The sequence below is a fragment of the Hyposmocoma kahamanoa genome, unplaced genomic scaffold, assembly GCF_003589595.1.
Source record: "Hyposmocoma kahamanoa isolate Upper Pololo Valley unplaced genomic scaffold, ASM358959v1 76, whole genome shotgun sequence".
Classification (NCBI taxonomy): Eukaryota; Metazoa; Arthropoda; class Insecta; order Lepidoptera; family Cosmopterigidae; genus Hyposmocoma; species Hyposmocoma kahamanoa.
Window position 1 is genome coordinate 219,761 of NW_020653900.1, and position 12,593 is coordinate 232,353.

Consider the following 12,593-nt stretch of genomic DNA (forward strand, 5'->3'; position numbering starts at 1 on the left):
ACAAAAAAAAGGTATACGTCACGCGGAATACTATCGTAACTCAAAATTGTGGAAATGAGAATACACGATTTGAAAATTAAGAAAGAAATACTAAATGGATCGAGATTTTTAAACATCGAGCGACCGCTTCGCTTCTATACCCGCACTTGCATAGCAACGTGAGTCCGCCATGAGATTGTGCGAATGTGTGCGTCCGTACACGGCGCGCGGTGGACGTGCACACATAAGCCGCGCGGCTGCCTTTGTATAGAGTATTGATGGGTCACGGGAAAATTTCCACTTTCAAAAATCATTTTTCAGAACAATAATTATTTTTCAGATACATAAATATTTTTGACAAAAAATTAAATATTTAAAAAAAAATGTGGTGTAAAATGTAGTAAATGCAATAATATTTGTAGTTAGCATTTTAATTAGTTAAATTATACCTCTTTCAGATACTGTATTACCTTAATAATATATTTGAGCAAGAAGTTTATAAGTTTTTCTTCAACAAAAATCAGTAAAAATGAACTATGTCAAAACGCCTATGCGAGGTTTTTACTCTAAGGCGACGATATATGGCTTATAGATAAACTAGTTTATTTTATAATTCACGCTAAATAAAATTCCAAAGGATATTTCTAAACGTAAAATATGTTTTACTTGTAAACGTAAAATATAATTTCGTTGGCTCGTATTATGAATACGAGCCCTCGAAATTATATTTTTCCAATTTATCGGGAATTTTTCCAGAAAAATCACTCAACAGTAATATAGAGTGTCATACCATACTTGTCATATTATACTATTGTTTCGCGGGAATGTAAATTGTGTCTAAATCGGAACATATAAGTAATGCTAGAAAATGAGGCACAGTTGTCTCCTCTGGCGAATTTTGCACAGTGAATTCAGCCGCTAGCTATATCTGATCTATAATATCAAGCTTTAACCGATATTTCATGTCACATTGATAGCATCCCCTGTGGCTCATTAATCAACCGCCAATTCCGAGAAGAACGAAGACCCAAATGACTTATCCCTCTAAAACATGTTTATGAAAACAGGGCTAAATCGTATTGGGAAGTTTAAAACAAGTTCACGACGAACATTCAGTCAATAATCAATAGAATATTAGCTGTTTGCAACACTATTGTGCAATAAACAGTCATTGTCCTCCATCTTCAAAAAATACAGACTATGGATACTATTGAAATAATGACACAAATTTATAGAACGAACGTGGAGGAAACCCTGAGGAAATGTTTACCACGGCGTGGGTGTCTCTCTTATACGAGAGATGTCCTGGAAATGGGCCAAGATTTAACGGTGCATGGAAAAATTGATATAAATGAAGATAGCTAAAGAATATATCGGGAGTATAATACGGAGACAGGCAAGATGGTACGTTTGTGCGTACAGTTGATTATTAAAACGAAGCGTTGGATTTCATTTTAGATACAGTTTAAATAAAAATTACTGTATTTTATTTATTCTCTAAAAATGTACGAATAAATACTAAAATGGTGGTGTTTTGGTAGGGATAATAACGTTACCAACGTAACTTACTGTGGCACCACCATAAGATCCATAATAGGTAACTAATGCCATAAATCGATGACCGCGGTACTCTAACAGCTTGCACCGTGAGCGCTGAATGCGGAGGTCCCCGGTTTAATTTTCAAAATTTCATAGTTAAGCAAATTACTCTTGAAAACGCCATATTAATTAAACTCCACCGCTTATTCGTAAGGCAGATTTCCCTGAGAAGAACGAACAAGAAACTCTAGGGGTTGCTCTTTGTAAATAAACATTTGAATACATTTATCATTATAATGTTTAATTTAAACATCTTAGATTTAGAGATTAGAGACTACGTGTAAGGGCTAAACGGGTTGCTACCACGGATTTTTGTCATCCGTGTACACAGAAGCTGTAGAATAACAACCCCTTAACCGTAACAACCTTTTTGTTTCACTATAGTTTTAAACCTCGTAAATGGCAAATTTTGAATATCAACCGGAAGCTAAATATAGAAGCGTACATATTGCCCCTTCAGAGTCCATTCAATAGGTACTTTACATATACCAATAAATTCAGTGCCTCCAGTGAAAAAGGGAACAACTCAAAATCGACACTTTTCAGGAGAGGCAAAAAAACATATTTTTATTGATTATTGGTTGTTCGCGTTTATTATTAGTACTTTTTATGATTTCTAGCTTTAGGTATACATCTAAGCTTTCGTTTAATGGTTATTGGTTAAATATTTAGTCATATTTTCTATATTTTTTTCAGCTTCTTTCGAGTTGCAATAGTTGCAGCCTTGTTTATGAATGCTTATCGTTAATAATACGACTTATGTTAGCAAACTTTAAGACATAATTGGACTTATTCCCTTAACTGCGACTGTTCTATGGTTATAACGATACTTATGACACTAACTACATTGATAAAAGACATAACAACGTTAAAGGCATATAACGACAAGTTTTCTGTAGCGAACTATTACCCAATAGCAACACGATATAGTCGCGGGTATGACTAATCGTGTCCAGTGGAACAAACGGAATGCTCAGTTATACCTATATGTACACTTGGAATAAGGCAATAGTCGCTTTTAGTCACTATTTTTCCCAGTCATTATGGAACAATACGAAAAGTGTCATTATGTAAAAATATATCTGTACTTATTCGTTAAGCGTGCATGTATTTTTTTTGAGTTGAGTGCACTTGTACCTTATGCCCGATAACTAAAATTATGCATTTAAAAACAGTGAATTATTCTCTTAGTGCAATAAGAAAAACGACGTTTGGAGACTGCTCGAGAGCTTTTGATATGTTATGTAATCGGAGACGCTGAAGCCAATAAGTGCAATAAAAACAAAAGGGCATAACTCGTCTTATTCAGTTTTTCACTGGAGGCACTGAATTTTTTTTATATCAACTGAACTAAACAGAACACGTATAGTACAAGATATACATTTTTCAAAAGGCTTTAGTTTTGTTTGTAAATAATAAATTCCAATTCGGATATAAAGCCAATGTTCATGTCACTCGACCCGCACAATAAAACCAATTCAGTACGGGAAAAAATTAAATTCGAGCTGAGGCTCTTTGTAAATTAACATTTGTATAAATTTATCATTTATAATACTTATTTCGGATATGATAGATCAAGATAACCTGCAACAGCTAAACGGGGCTGTATGTAACACAACATCAGAATGGCAAGAATTGTGAATGTCTAACTGAATCTTATTATATCAGTATTTTCCCGGATACGGATTCAGATGCGGACCGAACGCAGTGCGCAAAACCCCTACGATATTGCTCGACCGTTTATCCGGATTCTAGTTGCCTTCTTTCTTTCGCTTCTTGATTAGCAGAACAGTCGGTAAAGGCGCGACGTTTGTCAGCATTCCCCTATTTCGGATAAGGCCGTCTTGAGAGTTACATATTCGGTTGTATGCGTATTTCACTATTCAATATTTAATAAGAAACATACTACTTTTTACAAATAAGTATATATTTTAGTTTTGATAATATTACAGGGAAGGTAATAAAGACAATACAATGAAAGCTTAAATACTAGAAAGTAGAACTAGGATTTTTAATAAAATTGGGCCCCCGCGACTAGGTGCCCAGTCAGCCCTTTGTACTGCTATGCTAATGAGTTGGGCAAGGTAGCTGCCAGTCCTTCGGTTTCCCATACAGTCTATTAATGTTTTCGATAAAATTTTGTGACTACAAAGGCTGTAAATAGGTAGTCGGACCCGAGATCCCGGTACTTATTACTTTTTATTCTTTCCACCAGCTCAGCTGCGGAGCCAGACTGGAGATGGGATGGGGCAAGTGTGTTGGCACATGTGGCGTCCCGTACCAGTGCCCGGCTCACACTCCAAGGGATGAGAGTCATTTCGTCCGGGCGTTTGCCATCTGTTCGCGACATGCCGTTTGGCTCGAGTACAGCGGGCACGTTAACAGTGGCTAAGGCCCAGCAGCGGTTGATATGGTTGAGGGCTGCATGCTGGGAGATAAGGCCAGCGCTCAGCTGGCAAATAAATTTATAAGTAACACCTTATCAAACAGACATGAAATGTGCGTCAATAATTGTTATCGCATTTTTTTTTTTTCAAATATCTTGAGTAAACACGGCCACGGCTCTTCTAAGAAATTCAGCCGTGCTTTGTGTATTCGTCACGTAGTCAATGATACAAGTATACTGGCCTTCCTTATCTGTTAGTTGCGCAATGCGTAACGAGAAGTGAGTGTGCCTACAGCTCCACCTATTTGGAAAATAGGGGGGGTACTGTGTGTGCACACAAGGCAGCTCAGACAGCCTCTTGAAAATGGGCTGAAAAAACTTAATAACAATAGTAGAATATAATAACAACAGATTTAATAAGTAATATTAAATGTAAATTGTATATGAAATCCTCAATATTGTAGAATGTCACATCAATCAGGTAATTAAATATTAATTTCTTAAATTCTACACAATTGTTGCAATTCCTCATTTCACGTAGAAGTTTGTTGAGGACCTTCGTAGCCATTAGTATTACACTCTTTTGAAGTAGAGCAATTTTACATTATCTAGTTTTTCAGTTGATCAGAACGGCCCGCCCGCGATGTGATGAATTCAAATAAATGAGAATAACGCTTAACGAAAACTGAAATTTCAAATAAGGAGTAAATGTTTTTAAATTATTAAAATGTGGTTGACAACTATCTGCTTTTTTTCAAGCTGCATATAGCCCAAATACATCTATTTTGAGCTTTGAATGTGCGCTCAATAGTTTCCCAAATTTGTATGTTGGTACATTTTTGTTCGTGTTGAAATTTTGGAACGATTGAATATAGCGATTAGATCAAGTTATTTTGTAAATTCTGGAACTAAATATGTCGGGCTTACACGGTCGAGCTTGTGGTCTGGTCTTAGCGAAAATAAAAGAATGGTTTGGTTCACATAAATTTATTAGAAATAAAAAATTAAAGGAAAATAAAAGAGAAAGGATGCAACAAAAATAATACAATAATATAAAAAAGGTGCAAGCATTAAATACCATTTCCTACTGTAGTTTGAATCATAATTAGATGTCCAAAATGTAAACAAAGAAATGTCATTGTCAAAATGGGAGCGCAGATGTGCTAAACCTGTTGTTTTTAAAGGAATATGAAAAGTAGGTGGTTTACATTTTCTACAATTTTAATTATCTATTACAAAATATTAACAATGAACCAAAAATTTCACAACAACACACACGTCGATAAACGATGCAAAAATGACATCTATGACAAAACGAAATGGCGATACAAAAAATGTTTTTAAAACCCGATTGTGTTACCAGTACATTATTATTTATGAACTTAACATCGTCTTTTATTATAATTATTTCATCAAAAGAAATTAAGTAAAAAATGTGTATTGCAAATGTGAATCCAAGTTTTGTCAGATTGCAGCTTGAAAAGCGTTCTAAATGTTTATTATCGTTAGAAATAGGAAACTACCATTTAACATAGATTTTTGCTCGGTTATTCCCTTTGTTATCAAGTCCAGGCACTATGGAGACCACGGAGCGCCACTTTACTCTATCCTGACACAACTCTCGAGGCTCACATACATCAACTACACTTTTCATACAATTTCTTTTATTCTTGTCACTTCGGATCCCAGCCTTTTTGAGGACATCACTGATCTGGTCTTTTGAAATGTCCTCTTAAAACCGTTCCATCCACATTCACATCATAAATCTCTTTGGTAATTCTTCTTACATGCATCAGTTGTACATGCCCAAACCACCTCGACATTCCTTTCTCTAATCTAGTCACTACATCCTCTTCCAAGCCACAGCTTTCACGTATTATTGTATTCTTCACTTTTTATCACAAATTTTCTTCAAAGATCATTAATTCTACTTTCACGCTTCTTCTACCATACCCAACTCTCAATACGAAACGTCAGTTTATGAACCAGCATTGCATTGTGTGCTTTGTGAGATAAGATGTTGTTCCCCGTTAGCCCATTTATGGCTCCATCTACTGCGATTCCCTTTCGTACCCTTCTTTCAACGTCCTGATCAAACTTATATAACGTAAAGTTGTGTTTTACATGATTATTAACAAGCACGTCCTCTGGCTTCGAGAATTTCGATAGGAGTGCCACTCGACTTTATAATAATAATAATATAATAATAATAATTTATTGTACATAAAAATAGAACATGTTACATGGCATATATTACAATTAAACAGGTTTTGTACAACTGTGTCTAAAATAGAGGGCGATACATTCCAACCCTGAACTAGATGGTAACCTATGTCTCAGGGGTGAGAGTTACTTTAACCAAGAGTCGACGCGCGAAGGCGCATGTCGTCGCGCGTCGATGCGCGTTTCCATATTTACATAATACAAATTTGTACTTTAACAATGGGAAAACAGTGATGAATATGCCTTAGGAGAACAACATGACGCGTCACGACGTTTCGACTCTGCGCCATTGTGAGTGGAGCCTTAGAATAGTGGGAGGAAAAGGAATTCGAGAACGATTCAAAATTTTAAAAGTAAGTGGCCAGGAACCAAGAAAGAGGGTTATGAAAACGTGGGATGATGATCATTATCATCATCGTCACAAGCTTTTACATCTTGAGCAGTAGAACAGTCAGGAAAGGCAAGGTGAGGGAAAATACTAGCAGCATTCCTCCATTTCGAATAACACTGTCTTGTGAGTTACATGCTAATCTGTTATACACATACGTTGCACCATTGACTTCCGTTTCCAGCATTGTACAATCGATATCATCTGAAAAAATAATATCCTGTTATATATCTTTCAAGTTAAAATTGCCCGTGTAAGGTTATGTAGCTCCTTTACGGGTACATTATAAAATGTGGAACAAATTGTCTTTCGTTGTCTGAGAGTAATCGTTATTAATAGTAAGTAGTATTAATTAACCAACCTCAAAAGTTTGTGTAATTACAACTATTTGCCAAGTTTTAAAGAAAACGGTTAAGAAATCTTTACTAGCTAAAAATTGTGGTTACACATGCGCGACTTTAATATGCAGCGATGCAAACGCGCGACTGCATCGATACAAACGCGCGATTGCATCGCTACACTTGTGATTGATAAGCGATTATTTATAAATAAATAAATAAAACACACTCATAGCCCCGCACTAGGAAAACCCTGAGTCGCGGGTGTCATGGACACACACATAGAACACCCAAAGTCACGTGAGGAATAAATGTAGGCCATACAAATATTTCTCCCTGCTCAGGAATCGAACACGGGACGTCTGCGTGGCAGACAAGCATGGTAACCGTTCGGCCACTGAGGCAGTCAATCAATCGCGCGTTTCACGAACGTGCTTTTACATCGATAAAAAGACGCCGTTTGTAACCACTTTAAAGCGAATATCACACTGTACCGGAGCGCAGAGCTGCGTTTTTTAACGTTGTACTAAAGTACCTCAGTTTGTATGGAAAACACGCGCCGTCGAACACACTGACAACGCTTCTCCGCGCGGAGGGGCGCGTTGAACAGCAGGGTATGGCACACTGCGCTCCGCACTACCGCGCAGATTTTTAAGCTTAAGGACATCTTCAGTTTTCTACAATAGACCTCGACTCGATATATTTATATTTGCTATTAAAAATCTATCAAATTTATCTTCATATTTTCTGTTATGTAATGAAGTTGAAATTATCCATTTCGATCTGGTCCGTAAAAATATGCAATATCTTCAGCGTCTTTTTATTTGAATAAACAAAAACCAAATAGTATAACTGCAGCGTCCTGAATGAGTTCTATATTATTAACCATTCTTGTCAAAGAAGGATGTCGGCTACATATAAAATCACTACGGCGTACAACTACGAAGGGAGTACTTTAGTACAGTGTGTTAATCGCCTAAATCGTGAGTTGCGTTTATACTCAACTTATTTGCGTTGCGTTGCGTTTATACTTATTGCGTTTTTTTTTAAGCTTTGTTATGAAAAATGCACTATTATGCCTAAAATACAGGTACACATGTACTTAGTTTAGGCATCGCAGTTGCACTATTAGGCACTAAGATTAAAATGTTTAATTTTACCATGATTATTTTATATAATTTAGATTTTTTTTTTTTTGTTTTTTACTGTTTATTTTAATATTTTATCTTCAATTACATTGTTTTCATTATAATTGTATTAGATTAAGTCATGTATTGAAATAAATTTATCTTTATCTTTATCTTTATACGCCTAGACTACACTAATAGCCCGCTTGCGTATATCTCTACTTTCACATTGACCTTTCATGAAAATCTTTTTTATGTATTTTTTATTTGCACAGGTATTTTATCATCTATTTAATTTTCATCAACATGGATTTTTGGCAAGTTATTCAATATGTGAAGAAGTTTACACATCCAAACTCTTTTACCATAATCATTTATTCCACAGTGATTCAATCAACACTTTTATTGTTATACGGAACCAAGCAAAGCCATTTGAGATAGTATAGACTCTTAACGAAAATTGATTACTAATCTGTTACCCTTAGAGGTGGAATATTTTCTTTAAATTTAAATCGGACCAATACTGAGGTACCATCTTTCCGACAAACAAAGAAGAAAGAAAAAATGCAGGTGAATTGAGAATGTCCTCCTTTTCTTGAAGTCGGTTAATAAAAATAGAGTTAGAAATTATCACGATGTTTTATTTTCTTCGATCGTCATCATGATAATTATGCGATAATTATTCATGCTGATCATTGACTTACCAATAAATGGACGACGGGTCTAATACAAAAACCACGAAAAAAATGTCCCAAGTCAACCTATTCGAAATTTAAATTGTTATGTCATCGCAGTATCGCGCTGTCCGTAGAACAAATGAAGACTAAAGCGGAGTGTCGCGCTCTGTATACGATTTTAGCGCCTTACAAGTGCGGACACTTTTTAGCGCGGACCCGACGTCCATATAATTGTAAGTCAATGGGAAAACGATATAGTTTGTGACTTTTTTGATATTAACGTTTGACACGTTTGGATACATCTTTGATACAAACACATGGCACGTCATTGTTCCAATTAATTTTATAAATATGTAGACAATTACAAAGTATGTTTACCGTGGTCATTGTCAATGACAATTATCACTTACAACCCTGATTAAAAATGTGCGCGAATACAATTCGTGTAGTTTTTTGTAATATTGCTTTCTTGGATGTTAAAATCTTACCTGTTTCGTCACATTCCTTGTTGCGGAGTGCATCTAATTCTATTTTCATATTGTCACACAGTATTCTAACCGCTTCATCTGTATCATGTTGAAGCAATTTTCTAAACACTTCCCGGGTGGTCTCACGAATCTCTGCAATATACCATACTTATATTTCTTTTTCCTTTTTTTGTGATACCAAGTGACAAGTTGTGCGCCTGGTGTAAAGCGACACAACCGGAAAATACTACATACTTGGACGTAGTAGCAGTTATAAATAAATTACCTGATGTTCCACCAGGTAAAACCACCATCAACGCCAAGAGTAATATCTGGAAAGAAAAATTATTCAATCAATTACACGTCAATTGTATTCTACTTGAAAATCACTTTGTACAGAAAAACCTACACCACGTTTCATTTTTAGTTTTTTTATTGAATTTATACACCAATATGTCTACTGCAGTAGGAACACGTGAACTGGTAAAATAAACATTGAACATCCTTATATATATTATGGGACACGCCATTTATCGTCCATATAGGTTGGTAGCACCAGTGACCGATAAGCACCACTGTTCGTTACTTTTTTTTAAATTCATTTGTAATAACATTTAGGAGGAAAATTTTCTACACACGTTTCTTATTGGTAAGTGTCAGTTACTGGGTGTTCATTATTGGTGAGTGTCGATTACTGATTAGTTAATTAGTGGATTTTTGGTGTTAATTACTAGAGATTTCAGCCAAAATACGTCCACTGCTGAACATAGGCCTCGCCCAAAGAATGCCATAACGACCTGTCCTGCGCCGCTTGCATCACCAGATCATCAGTCCACTTGTGGGTGGTTTGCCCACGCCGCGTCAACCGGTACGCGGTCGCCATTCGTGAACTCTTCGGCCCCAACGGCCATCTGTTCTGCGAGCAATGTGCCCTACCCAATGCCACTTAAGTTTCATAATTCATAGGGCTATGTCGGTTACTCTGATTCACTTGCGGATATCCTCATTGCTGATTCGATCTCGCAATGAAACTCCGAGCATAGCCCTTTCTATTTGTATGACCTTAAGCCTTCTTATGACGTCAGTGAGCGACCACGTCTCAGTGCCGTAGGTCATCACTGGCAACACACACTAATCGAATACTTTTGTCTTGAGACATTTTTGTGGTATTTTGGACAAGAAGATATGGTGTAATTTCCCGAATGTTGCCCAGCCGAGTCGGATTCGAAGATTGATCTCTATCTAGAGCAATTGTCATTTAGGTTATTTTAGTAATAACTATAATAGCTTTTTTATGAAACATACTACAGCATAACCTTTCTTGAGGACTATATCTGTCAAGTAAACTAATTACTATGTATTGATATAAGTCTAAAAACAAAAAAGTTGTTTCAAATTTAAAGACACGTCCCTTAAAGTATCGATCATTAGCGCCACCACCTCAAGGCGTGGTACTCATTAGCGAATTAACATGCAACGGTTATGTTACCAAAAATCATAGTGTGCACGTGGTAGCGAACTTGCCGCGAGCGGAACACGTGCGTTTCGCAGTGAAGACTGTTTTACGAGTATACACTGGAACCTCGTTACTGTATCTTTCACGTTACGGTTACAACTCTCTAATAACAATATAATAATTATGGAGTTCTTAGGTTATCGCGACTGTTACACATAGGAAATGAAACTATTTTTCCGGATTCAAATCGCGTGTATTTGTTTCTTCAAACAATTTTCAAAAAAACAAACGATGGGCTATCTCCCGTTGTTGCCGATATTTTCATGGTAGACTTCGAGGAGCGAGTTTTACCAATGACCCCGGCTAGGCCGAAGATTTTCAAACGGTAAATATTACCTAAAGATAGCATACCTTCTTTCTTGGTCTCAATTCTTTTAGTACGTTCCAATTTACCATGGAACTAGAGAATTGTGGTACTTTCGCTTTATGTTTTAATTAAGAAAAATTATAATAACACCTTAGGTCATACTGTATTTAGAAAGAAAGCCCATATAGATAAGTACCTCAATGGTAATTCCCATCACCATCCTAGCCAGTTAACTACCGTGGGCAAATTGTTGTTTCAGAGAGCACATGGTGTCTGCGACAGTAATTATCTAGCAGGGGAACTTTAGCATGTAAAGCAAGACCTACATGCGAATAAGTTGAAGATTCCACGCCGATGCCACAGGCCCCGGGTGAAACCACCAACAGTCAAGCGAAGACCTGCCATTTTACCTTACGTGAGAGGTGTTACAGACAAGATCGGAAGAGTCCTCAGGCGTGCATCTATCAAGACCTATTTCAAGCCCCTGAGGAAGATTTCTCAATTCCTGAGACCCGTGAAATGTAACATCCCCTTACAGGATGCAGGAGTTTACAAGCTTGACTGTCAGCGCGGTCTCTCTTATATTGGACAAACGAAGCGAAGTATTTGTACCCGCGTCAAAGAACATACAGCTGATATTAAACACCGTCGCATAAACAAGTCTGCAGTCTGCGAGCATGTCATGGATAAACCTACACATTCAATGAAGTTTGACAAACCCTAGAACCTTGCAAAAGAAGTCGCTATCTACCCAGGATGCTGCGAGAGGCCATTGAAATTAAAAAAACATCCTAATTTCAACAGGGAAGATGCTTTCTCCGTACCATCAGTTTGGGATTCAGTACTTCCTCTGATGAAAATCCCAAACAGACATAAGACTGCAATACTAATTAATATGTTTTAGTTTATTCTAATTTCTATTATTAGTTAATAATAAATTTAACTTAATAATAATTCACTCAATAAAACAATTTGTAACAAGTAATGTAGCGTAAATTGGAATGTTTCTTTGTAAAATTAAAAATAATTATTTAATTAATAACTATTGTAACTATAGTGAAAAAATACGGTGGTTTGTATTAACATTAGACATAACTAGTTGATGACTGTACCACCTCGGTCAACCGTGACCATGGGACCTGTAAAGGGCCCGAAACGTCGGTATGTTTGAAAAACAAATATACGCGATTTAAATCCGGAAAAATAGTTTCATTTCCTAAATATAATATTTAATAATAATTATTATTTATTTAAGAAAAGAAAGTACATGTACAAGCTAATTGATCTACAGCAATTCAAAATTATTAAGATTGTGTGCGTGCGTGCGTGCGTGCGTAAGCGCGCGTGCGCGTGCACGTGTGTATCTGTGTGTGTTCGTGTGTGAATATGTAACGTGTAGTGTTTATAGTTTCGAGTGCTATTAAGATTACTCAAGCAATGGTCGGCACTGGCTTTATTACGGAATTTATTTTTTATAACCGAAATTAAAACCATTCGAAAAATGTATATCGTATAGTATACGTAATCTATTTAATTCAATTGATATAAAAAAATCATTGGTATATATCTATTATAAGGCATCTATT

At 36.3% G+C, this 12,593-nt stretch overlaps 1 protein-coding gene across 1 annotated transcript; it reads right to left on the bottom strand.

Moving 5' to 3' along the window:
• Window positions 1-5,732: 5,732 nt before the first annotated feature.
• On the bottom strand, window positions 5,733-9,504 carry LOC113232551. Its single transcript, XM_026467319.1, has 3 exons — window positions 9,471-9,504; window positions 9,206-9,337; window positions 5,733-6,779 (listed from the first exon to the last, which is right to left on the bottom strand). The coding sequence occupies exons 1-3, from the start codon at window positions 9,496-9,498 to the stop codon at window positions 6,616-6,618; spliced, it is 324 nt and encodes a 107-aa protein (XP_026323104.1). The 5' UTR covers window positions 9,499-9,504; the 3' UTR covers window positions 5,733-6,615.
• Window positions 9,505-12,593: the final 3,089 nt, after the last annotated feature.